General features: G+C 40.4%; 1 protein-coding gene across 3 annotated transcripts; it reads left to right on the plus strand.

The window, feature by feature from the left end:
- The first annotated feature begins 207 nt into the window (after positions 1 to 207).
- LOC308583588 (nephrocan-like) lies at positions 208 to 16,776 on the plus strand. 3 transcript variants are annotated; one of them, XM_081187723.1, is made up of 4 exons: positions 208 to 338; positions 11,497 to 11,641; positions 14,058 to 14,959; positions 15,640 to 16,776. In XM_081187723.1, exons 3-4 carry the CDS (start codon positions 14,076 to 14,078, stop codon positions 16,085 to 16,087), a joined length of 1,332 nt encoding a protein of 443 aa, XP_081043849.1. In that variant the 5' UTR covers positions 208 to 338; positions 11,497 to 11,641; positions 14,058 to 14,075; the 3' UTR covers positions 16,088 to 16,776. The 3 variants fall into 3 exon arrangements, with proteins under 3 accessions (XP_081043849.1, XP_081043848.1, XP_081043847.1); XM_081187722.1 differs by lacking the exon at positions 208 to 338 and adding an exon at positions 688 to 976; XM_081187721.1 differs by lacking the exon at positions 208 to 338 and having other exon boundaries at positions 10,732 to 11,641.
- The last annotated feature ends 93 nt before the right edge of the window (positions 16,777 to 16,869 follow it).

A 16,869-nucleotide genomic window follows, 5' to 3' on the forward strand; every position in this document is an offset into this window, starting at 1 on the left:
TCGGCGGGAGACGCCTCCGCTCTTCCAACGAGCCCTGCCGCGCTAGCGCACCGGCGCCCCCAGCCGACCCGACCTAACCCTCGCCGGCGCCCGCGGGACGGCCCCCTCCTCCCCTTGGTGCCCGCGAGGCGAGGCGGGACAGGGAAGCGTCGGCCTGAGCTCGAGAGCGGCGAGGGCGGAGCAGCGGCTGAGGGAGAACGAGGGGTGGGGGGGGCGCATGCGCGCTAGGTGCGACTTCGCTTCTGTCACCCGGTAGGGCAACGCCGGAAAACCGCTGCCGAGCAGATCGGCGCTCGGCTTCTTCGGCCTGCCACAACGGAGGCTTCTTCGGCAGTCAGGTCGGTTGGGCCGAGATTCCCCACAAATCGTCGATCGACGGGCGCTGCTGCTGCTGCTCTCTGCCAGAGGGGGCGCTGCGGCGCAGCTCTACTTCGAGGACGGCGCGAGTTTAGCAGCCGGGCTTTTGGTCTGGTTCTCATTCGCTTAAAGACGTGAGAAGATCCTTCCTGGATCTTCCTCGACAGGCCTGTCTAGCCCAGCGTCTTGTTTCCCACAGCGGGCGGCAATAGCGACCTGCAGTGCTGCTGCTTATTGGTCCGTCGGAAGCTCGTGTTGACGTTAGGAAGCCGCGCGGGAGAGAGCGCAAGGCGACGGGGAGGTTTCCTGAGTCCGTTTCTGAGCGCTAAGGGCTTGGAATTAAAGAACAAGGTGCCTTTCTCTGGGCACATTCTGAGCCCAGGCACTTGTTTCCAGTGCTAGCACTTAACTTGAGGTCTTAACTGAGCTCTTGTGCTCAACAGTCCATGCCAGGTTAGGTTTTTGTTTTAGTGAGGAAAGGACGTTTGGTTGCTGGAAGTCAGAGACCCTTCCCGATCTACTGCGATCAGCCGGATCTACCTTCTGCCCCCACTACTCGAGCTCTACACAAGTGCAAGCACTGAAGGCGGGAACGGAAGGAAACACTGCTTGTTCCCGAGTAAAAAAAAAAGGCTCTTTTGGCCCTAGAAAGCTCCGTCTCGAGATTAGACGTACGAACTGTTGCAGCATACAAGAAACATTTTAAAAAATGGCATTGTACGACAGTGTGAAAAAAACCATCCCTTACCTGAGGCTTACATTCTAAATGATTAGCGTGGAAAGTTCCCTAAATACCTCATAGGCTTGAAATCCTTTCCATTTGTTGTGTTCAGAGTCACAGTGAATTCGCAGTTTACTAGCCTGTCCTGTGATAGGAATTTTATGGTTTTAGATATATAGTAATGTTCATAACTCCACATACATGGATCAGTACAGGAAGGCAGACCTGGAACCATTTTGATTCCTAAACTGACCAAATCCTTTCTCTGCAAGGTTAAAAATGGAAAAGCCTCCCCATTGTCTCTTCCTTTAATCTGTGTTTGAATAAGGTGTGAGCCTGTGACCTGGCCCAGGAAATAAGTATTTTAGCATTACAAAAGAATGGCCAGGCTCCCCAGAAAATCCAATCAAGGAACCTGCTAGACAGGAGATAAACAAGGAGAAGAGAAAAACAACATTTAAATTTCTGTGATGTAGGTGGGATGTATCTGAGGGGTGGTCTTAGGTTACACCCCTTCTGTGATGTATGCATAATGTTTCTGGGGGTGGTCCTGATCTAGAGAAGGAGAATTTCAAAAGTCTTTATAAGGCCTTGCAGGCCATTGTTCTGGGTCCTCTTCCTCTCCTGCGTGTGAGGGGGGTACCCTGTTGCAACAGATCAATAAAGATCAAGCTTACTAGCTGCTTTGCTTCTCAATATTCTCTGGTTGGCCTCTGTTATTTTCTCCTACCAATAGGGAACCTATGTAAGGACTCTATATGGGCTCTTGGATACCCCATAAGGGAAAAGGGCATATTTTTATTTACAACAGATGGCGACCACGCACGAAGGGACTTTTGGTTACCCGGATTCTGGAAGCGAGGAAGGACTGGTTATCCAGCGCGCACCAGGCAGTTTGCCAGGAGGAATAACCAGTCTTCCATCGGTCCCAGGGTCTGGCAATAACTTGGAGTTCAGCGAGGCTAACCAGGGGAAGCAAAGCTTGATCAGGCCGGCCTTAAACAACCAGTCAAGAGATCCCGGGATCACCAGGACAGCGCTTGCGAAGTGAGTATGAGTAGGAAAAATGGGTAGTGGGGTGGGATTCTGCAAACCACAGCAAACCTATACTTCTCAAATCCTTACTTCTTTCCTCACTTTAACTCTTGACTCCTTTCTGTCCCCTCGATCTCAACACCAGCCTTAGCCCTTCGGAGTATGCCCAGGCAAAGGTTGTGTGTGATTTCTTCCACTTAACTCTGTATGCCAACCTATTCCTTCGGAGTTTTGCCCAGAAAGGTTGTGCAATTTCTTCTGCACTGAAAACTATAATTCCCAAAACTATAACTCCCAGGTGTAGCCGCACCTCTGCCATGGCGATCTTTGTTAGAGATGACCTGTGAGCGGAGAAAGCAAGGGCACCTGATTCCTTTCCTTCTTTGTCATTTCTGAGTCTCAATCTGGCATTGCAAGTGTGCAAGCGTTCAGTAGGGACTCTGAGTTAGATTGTAAAAGGCAGGGAGGTTGCTGTGAGTTGTAGAATAGAGATTAAGTGAGGTATCCCCAGGTTTTTCCCCTCGGAGATTTGTCCAGGTATCCCCAAGTTTTCCCCTTGGATCCCCAGGTTTTTCCCCTCGGAGATTTGTCCAGGTATCCCCAAGTTTTTTCCCTTGGATCCCCAAGTTTTCCCCTCGGAGATTTGTCCAGGTATCCCCAAGTTTTCCCCTTGGATCCCCAGGTTTTTCCCCTCGGAGATTTGTCCAGGTATCCCCAAGTTTTTTCCCTTGGATCCCCAAGTTTTCCCCTCGGAGATTTGTCCAGGTATCCCCAAGTTTTTTTTGTCCAGGTTTCCCCTTTTCCGGACCCTTCGGAGTTTTGCCCAGGTCCAAAACCCTTTTAATTGAAAATGGGTGCACCTCAATCAAAAGAAATGAACCCACAGACTCCTGATGGGAAAGAAGCCCAGTTGGTGCTTACTTCCTGCCTGGACTCTGACAGTCCCCTTCAATTTGTGTTTAAGAAACGTTTTTCCTGTGTTTAAATTGTACTTAGGTAACATCCAGCAGCTGCTTATCTTAAATGTGCCATCTAAAATAAAAATGCAAGCTTGCTCCAAATTCTAAATCTAAGGAAGCCATGTTGAGCCTTATCAATCTTAAAGCAAGACAAAATGGAGAATGGAGTGTGCAAATGTTTGTTATTTGAGAGAGGCTCTAAAAGAGTTTTCCTCCCAAGTGGTAAAATCCTGTATACGTGCTACTTGTGTTCTGAAAGGGGAATTACCCCACCTCCTTCCTCTAGTTTAAGTGAGGAGGGCGATTTAAGTCTAATGGTAAATGTTTTGTTGTAACTTTTGAGTTTGCAAGTACACCTGTGTTCCAGTCTAAGTTAACCTAATGTTTCTGCTGCAAAAGCCTAGTTGAGCCAACTGCTCTCTCAAGCTAAAATGCAGTGTATGTATTTCATTAAGCATATGCCTATGAAAGTATGGTGTTCCTTCTAAGAAAAATATCTGAGTCCAGTTTTAACTTTGATCTGGTTGGACAGAAGAGTTATTGTAAGGCTCCTGGTATCAGTCTCTATAAGACGTCCTGGCCTCTTTTCTTAGAAAATGCCCCCCCTTGTTTCATTCTGTCTCTTTCAGGGTTTTTTCCCCTTCTCCTTCTTATTCTGTGCCAGGTAAATTTACTCCCGAGTAAGCTTCCTTTAAAGGAAACTGCAAAGGGGGGGGGCATAGATTAGGCTTACTATTCCTCTGCAAGTTCAGGAAAAATTGTCACTTTTGTATTCCTTTTAAATCAAATCTATGGCTGTTTTAACTATGCTTTATAAGAGATCCTCTCCCTATCTTAGGGAAAATGTTCACTTCAGTCTTTAAAGATAATTTATCTAGGAACTTTCACTCTTTAGTCTAAGGAAGTAAACACTCACTCAAACTAGCTTCAAGATCTGCTAAAAGGGTTGGGTACTTTTATTTTCCTTTTCCTTAGTACATGATAGGCGCATGGTTTGTGATAGGCGCATGGCTTGTGATCTCTTCCCCAGTTGTGTCTGTGTACATAAGTATGTGTGTGTTTCTGGTAGTACAAATCTTGCTATGAACCCTGTATTTTAGGGTTGGACTAGATGACCCCAGGTCCCTTTCAACTTTCCCAATTTGTGGCTGATGAGTTGAAATCCAGCCCAGATTGCTCTTTGTTTTTAAAGGTGAGAGGTGAATGTGTGTGTTTCTGGTAGTACAAATCTTGCTGCGAAATCTTGCTGTGAACCCTATATTTTGGAGGGTTGGACTAGATGACCCCAGGGTCCCTTTCAACTCTCCCAATTTGTGGCTGTGTGGAAGACCATGTGTCTGCAAGCATTGGAGGGTAATTCTTAAATTCTGGTGTGGTAATGGAGTTGAAATTCAGCCTAGCTTTGCTTTTTAGTTTTAAAAGGTGAGAGGTAAAAGCCATGATGTTTTGAAGCACAACTGGTAATATCAAGCATTTGAGTGATTACAGTATTTATCATTTTGTCTACTATTTTTTTTTAATCAAACTTAAAAGTCAATTCAAAGTTTAAGCACATACAAATGAATAATCAAGTACAATTAGCCTTGGCCATTCCTGTAAATTAAGGCGCAGAAAATAATAATATTAATAATAATAATAATTTTTTGTCTGCAAATGGTAAGGCTGAAATGACTGAGAATGTTAAAAAATCCTATGAATTCTAACGCTCTGGCCATTTTTACTCATAAATAAGAGAGCGGTTGATTGTTCCGCGAATGACCAGATAAAATGACCAATAATGATAGCCCTTTCCTGTACATAAAGGAAGCAGTCTCAGTTTGCTTGGGCTGAATGGTGAATACTTGAATTGCTGAGTTTCTCTTTTTTGTTTTAAAATCTAACCCTATTTTAAAAATCTACTCCTTACCTTTCCCTTCCTTATTCTAATTGAGCCAAAAGATGCAACATTTTCAATTGTATAAAAGGTTTGCTGAGGCATGAACTCTGCACATGCACAGAGGCTAGATCAGCTTACAAAAGAAGAGAGAGAGAGGAAGGGGGGAACTGTAAGGGGGGAGAGGAGGTTTCTTCCAAATGTAAAAGAAAACTCGGAACCATTGAGGAACCATTGAGGGAAATCACCCTTAATCTGTCTTTGCTCCAGGGGCTATTTAAGACAAAAGGCTAAAAAAAACAAACAAAAAAAAAACAACAAAAAAAACTAGCCCATCAAAAAAGTCAAGAGCTTTCCAGGTTCCAAATCTTAACATGCCAAATTCTTTTCACAGGTAAATATCAAAGCATTCCCCCCCTCAATGGGAATTTTAGGAACAGCATTTCCTGACAGACTTCTCACATGAAATAATTTTCCCTTTTAACAGGATATGTGAACCCCGATAACAAAGTGTTTGTCCCTTTTTCCTCCCACAGCAACTTTCTTTCTGTTCTGTGAAACAAGTCTGAATCCCTGCTACAGTTTGACTTCCATCTCTTTGTGGCTTTGACACTTTTTTTTAAAGTTACAAATAATCTGTTTTCATTTATTTAATCTGTCTCTCCATGATGTCTATGAAGTTAATCGAAGCACAACCAAACATTGTTTGTGGAATGGTATTTGTTTACCTTTTTGCCTGAGCATTTCTTATTAATTCTGTCATCTTGGCTAGTGCAAGGTACTTGCACAACTTTAAATTGCCATTCATTTTTTTTCCTTGGTATTAAGTCATTTTCCAGTATTGTCCTATAGCCGATGTTGTCACTTCAAGAAACACTCTTTTATTTTCATTGTTACTTCAGATTTCTTAAAATTGTGTGTCTTAGCATTTATTTATTTTTCGTTCCTCATAAGTCATTGTGTGTGTTTCATTATTATCTTAACCTTGTATTTTTTACAGTTCCAGCAAACGAACTTGGCAGATAATAACAGTAATTATGTGGAAATGTGATAATAATATTGAAATAAATAAAATGCTTAATATGCTAAGATTTGTTATTATTTGCAGCTTCCCATGGAAACTGGAGGACATCCTTTTTGCCTTTTGCCTCTTTCTTGTCTAACTATGTTTTTAAGTCTCCCCAAAACCCTGCCCCCTTACAGGATATCACTTCTACAGATGTACAATGATGAAAAGCAGCAACAACCCCTTCGCCATCACAAGACCTGCAACGCCAGAGTTTTCAAAGTGCCCACAGCTATCTCTTTCAAAGGATATAGACTGCCGGGGGGGGGGAGTGGACCTGACAAAGGGGGGAGGAGTTGAATTGCAAGGACATTTTTTCACTTGAACCTTAAGACTGTGCTCCAGGATTCAAAAGATACATACGTAAAAGATCACAATTGTGTCAAGATATGTAACAGATATTTAATTATTATTTTTTTGTATTATGTGTTATTATGTAAGAATGTTGAAATGTGTCTGACAGTGTGATTTCCACAAAGGGGGGCAATTTATTGTGCGTAACTGTTTTTATATTTAATGTCTTATTGCTTACACACCAATGGAGAATTCTCATGCATTTTATACTTTCTAATAGCTCACACTATTGTGTAGTCCAATGTTTAGATCAATTTATAACCACATTGTTCCACCTGGCACTCTGCCAACTTTCCCTATCCATTTTAATATGTGTTAAACCTCTTTTTGCCAATGACAAACTTCTGGATCCATAAAACACCAGGTACATGAAGGTGGATATGCTTTGGTTTAGCAGGAATGATTCCTTATAGACTTAAATTGACTTATTTGGACAACTGCCCTTGTTAAGAATGGCTTTCTTTTAACAGATTGGTTTGAAGACTTGAGAACCATGGGGCAAGATAAATTCAAATTGGACTCAGTTTGAATTGGGCAAGTGTATCCAGGCTGCAATTAGCTTTTTGGTCCTTTAAGTGCAAGTGAGCAACTTCTCATGAGCCCAAGACCACAGCCTATAATAAAATCCCATAGCTAAAGGCCAAGGCGAAGACCTCTCCCTCACGAGATGCCCAAAACCTGTGCCAGCTATGGTGAATGCCAGGCGACATGGTTAAATGAAAGCCCTGAGGGGATTCAACAGACAAGATGTGTTGCTGTAGCACTATGTCAGTGTGAGACCACAGAAGAGCTACCTTGACACCTGAGAACACAAAAATGGCGGGGGGGAAGCAAACTGCACTTTTCAGTCATTAGTGGACCTTACCTTCCTGCTAGGTGTAAAGCATAGAACACTATTGAGTAAATGGTCTCTCCCAAAGTGTTAGAATGCCACAGGTAATTTAGTAGCAAAACGCAACATGTGTTATGATATATTCATACAAAGACATCCATTTACAACATACGATGTTATTATTTGTGGGGCAAAAATTTTTAAGAAAAATTCTAGCCCCAAAGGGGGGAAATTGTGATAGGAATTTTATGGTTTTAGATATATAGTAATGTTCATAACTCCACATACATGGATCAGTACAGGAAGGCAGACCTGGAACCATTTTGATTCCTAAACTGACCAAATCCTTTCTCTGCAAGGTTAAAAATGGAAAAGCCTCCCCATTGTCTCTTCCTTTAATCTGTGTTTGAATAAGGTGTGAGCCTGTGACCTGGCCCAGGAAATAAGTATTTTAGCATTACAAAAGAATGGCCAGGCTCCCCAGAAAATCCAATCAAGGAACCTGCTAGACAGGAGATAAACAAGGAGAAGAGAAAAACAACATTTAAATTTCTGTGATGTAGGTGGGATGTATCTGAGGGGTGGTCTTAGGTTACACCCCTTCTGTGATGTATGCATAATGTTTCTGGGGGTGGTCCTGATCTAGAGAAGGAGAATTTCAAAAGTCTTTATAAGGCCTTGCAGGCCATTGTTCTGGGTCCTCTTCCTCTCCTGCGTGTGAGGGGGGTACCCTGTTGCAACAGATCAATAAAGATCAAGCTTACTAGCTGCTTTGCTTCTCAATATTCTCTGGTTGGCCTCTGTTATTTTCTCCTACCAATAGGGAACCTATGTAAGGACTCTATATGGGCTCTTGGATACCCCATAAGGGAAAAGGGCATATTTTTATTTACAACAGTCCCCTAATAGACCATCCAAACTTACTTCCATTTGTGCAGGGAGTAACACAGTACCTAAGAAGTGGGATACAAACAAACCTGTTAGCATATCTGCTGTGTGGTAATCACATTTTCCTTCTACTTGGGCGAATATATTGTGTTATAGGGGGAACAGAATTGCTTTCCTCCCACCTACCTTCCAAGAATATAACTTGGACAGATGTGCTAGCATCACATATCCTAAAACACTTAATTAAAAAATCCTCCTCTCCACCCATCCGATTTTTACAAACTTGGAAGATTTTTTAAAAGCTTATTTGAAGACTTAGCATTTCTAAGAACAGGAGTTTAGTCATTTAAATAAATGGCAAGAACCAGCAGTGATACTTTCTGTACTGCAATACCCTATCATTTTGGGAAGAATTTTGTTTGATCCCTTAAAAAAACAAAACAATAATTAGGCTGCTAAGGATTCCTTCCCTCCACCTCTGTGCTGCTTTGTTTGAATACAATGTAACTGCAAAGATGAATCTTAGCACCTACAACCTGTCTGACCAAATTCGGTGTTACTGGCTCTGGATGGAGCTAGCATAATAGTCCAATTATGCGCATGTGTACTCAAAGGCAAATCCCACTATATCAGTGCGGCTTTTTAGCATGTGTGCATATGATTGCAGTCTTAAATAAATGGGAAGGCTTTTAAAATTTCTGGAAGGCCTCTATCCCTTTGCTGGTTGGAAGGACCATGGAAAGTAGCAGCTTCCTTTGAATTTTCAGAATGACTGTGTGTATTGAGGGGTGCAGCATTTGCTCCTGATAAGACAGCAAACTCTTTTTCATCAAGAGGCATAGGTAGAAACAGTACAACAAACATTGCCCTGTCATAAAGATTATTATCACTGACAGGTGTGGTTCATTCAAATACCAGAATCCAAGGACAAATCCCTGTTCATGTTTGTTTGTTTTTAAGCAGGGGACATACTGTCCATCGAACTTCTTAATTACCTAACACCTTTTTTGATCCTGCCTTCCTAATTAAATTGTCCAAGATGTCTTACATCCGTAAAACAATAACTTGTAAAACCATCCACATCAAGTAACAAACCAGCAATAAAACCAGCAGCAAACACAAACAAGGAAAGTGCAAGAATATAAAGTGAAGGTTCACGTGGTGCAATGCAGGAGAGCAGAGTAGGTGCACCACAATAATGTATGGATTGCAATGTTAAGAACTGGAAACCTTTGGTGAAAAAAATAAATCACAGAATCATTGTAGGTAGAAATAGCCAGTCAAAATACAGAAGGGAATATCACCACCTCTACTCAAATTCTGATGCTTATCTTGAGGTAAAGAAATTAGAGTTAGTTGAAGAGAAAAAAGGTAATAATGGGTGGCCTAAATTATCCTCACATTAACTGGTACATTCAGGCCAACATAAACAACATTTTAAGATGTAATAAATTAGTCAAAGAGCCTACAGGAGAGGAGGTGAGTACGTATTTAATATTGAGTGGTAGCCTGGATCTGATTAGCACTTTATTTGTTGCTGAATGGTATATATGGGAACCACCTTAAAGAGCTTGAAGTCACATTCATTTTAGACAAGGAAACTTGACAAAGCCTAGGGCATTGTTTTAAAACCAAGTTATAGGCGAGAGTCCCTTCGAGAAATTTGGAGCATGTATGCGGGCTCATGAGAATGCCATTCTAGTTAATGAAGAGCAGTGTTGAAGAAGCCACACAAGACAAAAAGGCTTGCATTCAAAAGTCTTGCTCCAATGGGAAAAATAAAAAAGGACAAAACAAATATAAAACTATTAGGCAGGTAAATAAAGTATTCAATGAGTAAATGCCTAAATACATAAAAACAACAGTTTCTTTAAATGCAACAAGAACAAGAAATCAGTGAGACAAATGGTAGGACCTTTACAGACCAATCTTGAATTACATGGCCAGCTGTGTTGGCAGGGGCAGGAAGAAATACACTGCCTGTATACTGGAGGAACAATTACTGTATTCTAGTCACATGTGCCAAGGAGGAGAGGGACAAACATACCACTCAGAAAATTCCAAAATGGCATAAAAACAGCATCCAGAGAAATGTTGTCACAGTGTTGCCAATGATACCCACATGCTGACCACACAGGAAGGGAACCAGTGAATTCATGATGGGCATGAATTCATGATGTCCCCGGTACACACCTCTGGAACAAATTCTCAAAAAGACACCATATGAGCCCTGGTGGCATGGCCAGCAATCATCACATTAAAAATAATAACATACGGACCCTGCTGGATCAGGCCAAAGGCCTGTCTGGTGCATCATGTGGTTCTTACAGTGGCCAGCCAGATGCCTCTGGGAAACCCACAAGCAGGACTTGAGTGCAACAGCCCCCTTCCTACTTGTGATTGCCAGCAACTGGTATTCAGATGCATGCTGTCTCCACCAGTGGACACAGAATATAGCCATTATGCGCTATGTGAAGTACTTTATTTTGTCCTGAATCTTCTAACATTCAGCTTAATTGGTTAGTCCCAAATTCTTTTATGCGGCTAACATTCTCCTTTCCCTTCCTCCCCCACAACAAACACTCTGTGAGGTGAGTGGGGCTGAGAGACTTCAAAGAAGTGTGACTGGCCCAAACAAAAGATACACAAGTTCTTCAAGTGACATTTTTGCACCAGACAACATTGTTGTTGTTGTTGTTTATGAATTTTGTATGTCCCTCTTCATCTGAAGATCAGAGGGCGGTTCACAACATATATAGACATTTTAAAATAACTCAAAATAAATGTTGTCAATTACAGTAATTGAATTATGTAAAATATAGAAATCTATGTAAAATATAGTATATTTTAAAAACAAAGTAAACTGGCTTGATTCCTCTGGATCAATCATGCAACTATGTTTGTGTGTCAGGATGAAAGAGGAGCTTCAGGGTCTTTTTCCTGATGCTTTTTAATACGGGGTCATTGAAAATCCAAAAATTTTATAGCCCACTATAAAACAGCTCTTTATCTTTTCTCCCAACTCATTCTGTGGTGTCACACTTAACCAAACTAGGAAACTACAGATAACAGAAGTGTTTGCAGATTAGGCAACAGCCAATAAATAAGATCAATTTCCATGCCAGCCAGAATAAAGATTCCTTATCATTGTTTAAACCTTTTGCTCTTTGTGATGCCTGTGAATATTTTAACCCAAGGAAGTTAAGAGATTGTCTTTTCTGTTCCCTCTCTTTTAAACAAAGGCAAAACACTGCATCTGTATTATCTTTTTATCAGGTGTTACGGTATAAATGAACACATGGCACCTAAATTCATGCTGCAGCTCACATTTAAGATGGTGCTGCTCGGGAAGGTGCTATTTAGGAAAATGCAGCTGTTTTGCCTTTTACTCCTCTTGTTTTATCTTTGCAGAACTCAAACCCCCACATGCCCGCGGAAATGCCACTGTGACTTGGCAGGGAGAGTGCAGTGCTACAGAGTTAGAGAAGTGCCTAAAGAGATTGCTAAAACTACCAGGGGAATTTACATCAGCCATGGCAAGATCAAACACCTCCAGGTAGGATGGTTTATTCATCAGCTAACCTACATTTTCAAATTAGAGTGACAAGGTGCAAAAGAGGACAGACTTATTACATATGCAATCTTTGTATAGGATGCAGAATTTGGTACTGGAGGTTTTATTGGGAGGGTGGGGTTAGAATTGCCTATACAGATATTTCCTTTCCTATACTGCTGTTACAATATCAGGAGCCCTCTTCTCCTATGTGTCTGCTGCTGCTGCTACTGCTGTTAATAATAATAATAATAATAATAATAATAATAATAATAATAATAATAATAATAACAACAACAACAATAATAATAATCTTGTTCCATAAAAGGGAGCATATTCTTGTTTCATGTTTTAAACTGAACCTTGTAGCCCAGGGCTATGAATTTAGATCTAAGCCTATTATTATTAATAATATTAATAATATTATTATTATTATTACCTTAGTTCTGAGTGCACAGCCTTGGGCTACAAGGTTCAGTTTAAAACATGAAACAAGAATATGCTCCCTTTTATTTTGTCTAAATAAAAACCACCATCCAGTGTTCCCTTCTGAATTTTAGAGAACACTTCCCCATGCTTGGTGTCAGGTGTGGGGAACCACAGGCCCCTCCAAATGTTGCTGAACTGTGACTCCCATCAACCCCAGCAAGGGCAAGGGATGATGGGAGTCATAGTTCAGCAACCTTAGGAGGGCGAAAGGTTCCCCACATCTGTTCTATATTAAAACACACGGCATATTTTTATACTGTACTTCATAAAAATTGACAGTTAAACACAACTTAATAAAATAATAATTAAAACAAGGTAAATAAAAGCACATAAATAAGCAGACTAAAAGACAAACAATAGCCAGACTATCCATCAGAGGTTGTTATCAGTAACCCACAAATGCTTGGGCAAATCAGGTGACCAAAACATAACGCATATGACTTGTAGCAGGTAAGTTCTAGCAGCAGAATAGTATTGTCATATATTAAATATCATCCATAATATTCAAATATTTATGATGTTATACAGCTGTTTTCCATTACCATTGAGAAAAATAAATTTATTTCATTTGAACATGTACAAAAAATAACCTTTTCTCTGTACAAGTTCAATGCATGGTATTGGTAGTTCTGCAACAGTGTTGCCAAATGGCATAGCCTACTCCTGTCCCTTTAAGTTTTAATAAGCAAATAAGCAGAAAAAGCGGCACATTCTAGGATCAAATAAGAAACCAGGACAACTTATTTAAATCAGAGACATCCCTGGAAAATAGGGACACTAGGAGGGTCTGTATACACACAGAGTATTAGCCACAATTGTGGGTGATTACATAGCAACAAATCTTGGGTTTGCCACCCAATGCGCCCTTGATTGAAAACCATAACTGACCCTGTCTGACAAATGTTGCTCTAATATGTGTGGACAGATCTGTTTATTACAGCCAAAATTTACTTTTACCTCTTGTACATTAGACAGACCAATAAATGTTCTTACACAAATAGGTTTGTTTGCTCATTAGTACAAAGTGTAATCACAATTTCATGGGCAAGAAAAATAGTATTTGCATGTCATGACCAGAAAAGAAAAATGGAGGTTCTTATCAGGGTAATTGACTATTTTGTCAACTACTGACGGGATAGCCAGTTGTAACACAAACCTGTAGAGCACCTTTGCACAAAGGGCTGTTTTGTTCTTTCTTCTTAAAACTTCTAAAAGAAGTGCCAAAATTTATGCCATGAGATGATGCTAGCATTTTATTGTGTGCTCTACAAAAATAGAAACCATCTCTAAACTGATGTATGAAGATATTTCAAATAAAGCACACAGTCAAGCCAAAGTAAGTAATTTAAAAATCCATGGTTCTACAACTCACAACACTTCAATTCTAAAATCAGAATAGTGTTGCCATATATTGGATATCGTTCTTTATATTATTAAAAAAATTCTTTTCAGTTCATTAATTTTTTACTGCTGAATCATGAAAAGATATATTTCTAAATTCAACAGAAATATTGTTTTATAACTAACAAATGCTTTGTTTAATTTGAAATACTAATGTTTCTAAAGGCACATTCTAATTAAGACATGTATCCGAGAAGGAAACTCAGCAATTCTAATTTTCATAATATTCTAATCTTTACAATGCTAGCCTATGCACTGTAAATATTAGAGCTCAGTGGGGTTTACTCCTGGGTAAATCTGAATAGTATAGTGTTTGTTCCATGCCAATCCTCTAGAGGGCTCCAACTTGCCATGAAACATGGACAAAGTCTAGTTTGGCTAAAATTAAATCATGCTCATGTACAGTATAATATTGTTCTTGCATAACTCCCATTTATTTGAATGATGATTTGTGGCCATTCCATGAAACTAAATGCATCTCTGAATTAGTTTGGCCAGAAATAATTTTGTTGTGGCTTTTGTCCTTTAGGTAACTGACATCAGCAGCATGTGTGCCCTTGAAGAATTTGTCCTGACCTGGAGTGGGACAGAATCAGTAGAGAATAACACTTTCAAAGCTCTGGATGCATTGAGGACCTTGGAACTTCGGAAAAATAAACTAAGGCACATACCTACCTTGCTTCCAGGAAGCCTTGAAGTACTGAAGCTGGGGGACAATTTAATAAGTGTTGTACATGAATCTAATTTTGAAGGTTTACAAAAATTAAGGGTACTTGAAATACAAAGCAATGTGATTTTGGCTCTTTCTTTTAGTACTCTCTCCTCTCTCAGCAGCTTACAAAGTTTGACTTTGGATGGAAATAATATGGAATATGTGTCTGGAGCCTTTTACCTACCCAACCTAAAGTATCTTAGCATGGAAAACAATAAGCTGCAATCTTTCTCAGGAGGATTTTTTATATCTCTTTGCAATTTGCTATTTCTCAACTTAAATGGCAATTTACTGACAAGCACCCCTTCAGATCTGCCTGCATCTTTATTGACATTGAAGTTAGAGAGAAACCAGCTCAAAATGCTAAAATTTGGAGATATGAGGCAAATGGCAAACTTGTCAGAGCTTTTCCTGTCTGAAAATCAGCTTTCATCACTTGAGGGTGCAGAGTTTCTTTCCAGTTTAACTAGACTGGAGCTGTCTGGGAACAAGCTCCAGATAATCCCATCCAGATTACCAGTCACGCTACAGAAATTTGATTGCAGCAATAACCTGATTGAGAGAATAAAGGCGCAAGATTTCAGGGAACTACATAGCCTAAAGCACTTCTTCCTTGACAACAATGTTGTTGCCACATTTGAAGATGGGGCACTTCAGAACTGCACGCAACTGTCTAATCTGGCACTTGAACAAAATCTACTTGGCTCTATTCCATTAAGGTATGTGACTGGATTGGGCTCCCCTTTTCACACCTGCAACAACTGTAAAAAAACTGTAAGAAAGCTGTAAGTTTGCCACTGCAAAATACTTAAACGACTGGGAATAGGTTAAAGCCAGTGTGGCATAATAATAAAGTCAGCTGAGAACTGTGGAAACCCTAGTTCAAATCCCCACTCGGCCATGAAATTCACTGGAGAACGCTAGGCAACTCACTGTTTCTCATCTTAACCTACCTCACAGGCCTGTTGCCAGGATCAAATGGGGAGGGGTGACTGTGCATGCTGCCTTGAGCTGAATGGCAAAATGGTGGGATATCAATCTAACAAATAATGAATAGAGATTGATATTGCTTCAGAACAGATCAATGTGCAAACAGCATACCTGCCACTTATTTCAATGTGGTGGCCGGATTTTTGAGTCCAGAATCTGATTTCTAAACACAGGCGCCAGGACTCATGCCTCCCAGAAAACCAATTTAGTCTAAACCACTGTATTCCAAAGATGAGTCCTTGCTCAAATTACTTCCTAGTCTGGTTTATGTGCAAGAAATTGGTTTCAAATCACTTTTCTACTATAATGCTAACTGGGTGGCCTTCAGGCAAGGCATTATTTCTCATCCTAATGACAGGCTTCTTGTTTTAAGATACTACATAAAACAATGTTTCTTTCTTTACTTCAGACTCCCACATAGACTAGCCAGACTGGATCTGAAAGGAAACAGCATACAAAGAATTAAGGAGCAGGAACTGAGGAATTTAAGGCACCTGCAGGTTTTAAACCTACGGAACAACAATATATCCACCATAGATCACAGTCTCTGGAAATATTTACCTCGACTCAGATACCTATATCTGGACAGCAACCCATGGAATTGCACTTGTGAATTCCTCAAAACCAGAAGGGTGCTCACAGCCAAAGGCATAGATGTTAAAGGAGGACAATGTAAAGCACCAGCAGAAAGCCAGGGTGAAAGCTGGATGTCTTCAAGAAAGGTTCTGCATTTGTGTGCACACAACAATCTGTATTCATTAGAAGAAGGAGAAGAAATAGGAAAAAACACAAGCGTTGATAATCCCTCCAGTCTCAGAGTTAACATGGATGATTATTATGATTATGAAATATATTAAACAGAAGTCCCAATAAATTGCTGTGCTAAGCCTCCCACGAACTCAAGATTGATTCAGTCCTCCAGAGCAATCTATCCCTGACATTTTTTTCATTTTGACCTACAAAATTGTATGTAGTCAGCAGCTTCTAAACCTATTGAAATCATTAGCTGTACCCAGGATTGACCTGGTAAGGCTTGGCTGTTGCATTCTTCCTGTTTCCAAATGTTTGGAATGGGAATGAGACAAATCTAGTGCTGTATTAATGTTGTTTAGACAACACTTCAGTGGGGCCCTAATGGTATTGTGGTGGCTATACACAAACCTGGTTTCAGTACTGTTTGCACATGCAAAAAGTTTGGGGTGAACCGACCTGTTTCGTTTCTGATCAGTGCATGTACCATAGCTTCCTGCTAAAATCCTGTAACTTTTCATACAGCAAATGCCCAGGGTGTGTGTTCTGCTTTTTTTGGTGTTGTAATTCAAGTGCCACTTCATACAACGCTAATGTTGGCTATCTAGAGCAATTAATTGTATAAACAAGATATTCGTATTTGAGAGTGTGGGTAGGCAGGGTGGTAGTGTTTTGAAATCACAAAGTGCTTTGTTAGAATCCACTTCGCTCTGCATTTAATATGAGGTGTCATGGGAAAAACAAGAATATGAATAAATTAAAATTAGTAATACACCAAGAAAATTGACTAAACGTATGGTGTTCCTCCAGTGCATCTTCGTTTGTTCGGTCACAGGAAAAGTATATATTCACGGATTATGAAACTGTTGCTTACGGTGGCCTCTTATTC

This window comes from Podarcis bocagei (assembly GCF_964188305.1).
Source record: "Podarcis bocagei genome assembly, chromosome: 3".
Classification (NCBI taxonomy): Eukaryota; Metazoa; Chordata; class Lepidosauria; order Squamata; family Lacertidae; genus Podarcis; species Podarcis bocagei.

Excerpts from the sequence above, each read along its gene's own strand:
- LOC308583588 (XM_081187721.1), top strand. The coding sequence starts at position 11,384 with ATGGCACCTAAATTCATGCTGCAGCTCACATTTAAGATGGTGCTGCTC. Across the intron at positions 11,642-14,057 it reads GCAAGATCAAACACCTCCAG|GTAACTGACATCAGCAGCAT; the intron begins GTAGGATGGTTT and ends TTTGTCCTTTAG. Across the intron at positions 14,960-15,639 it reads CTTGGCTCTATTCCATTAAG|ACTCCCACATAGACTAGCCA; the intron begins GTATGTGACTGG and ends TCTTTACTTCAG.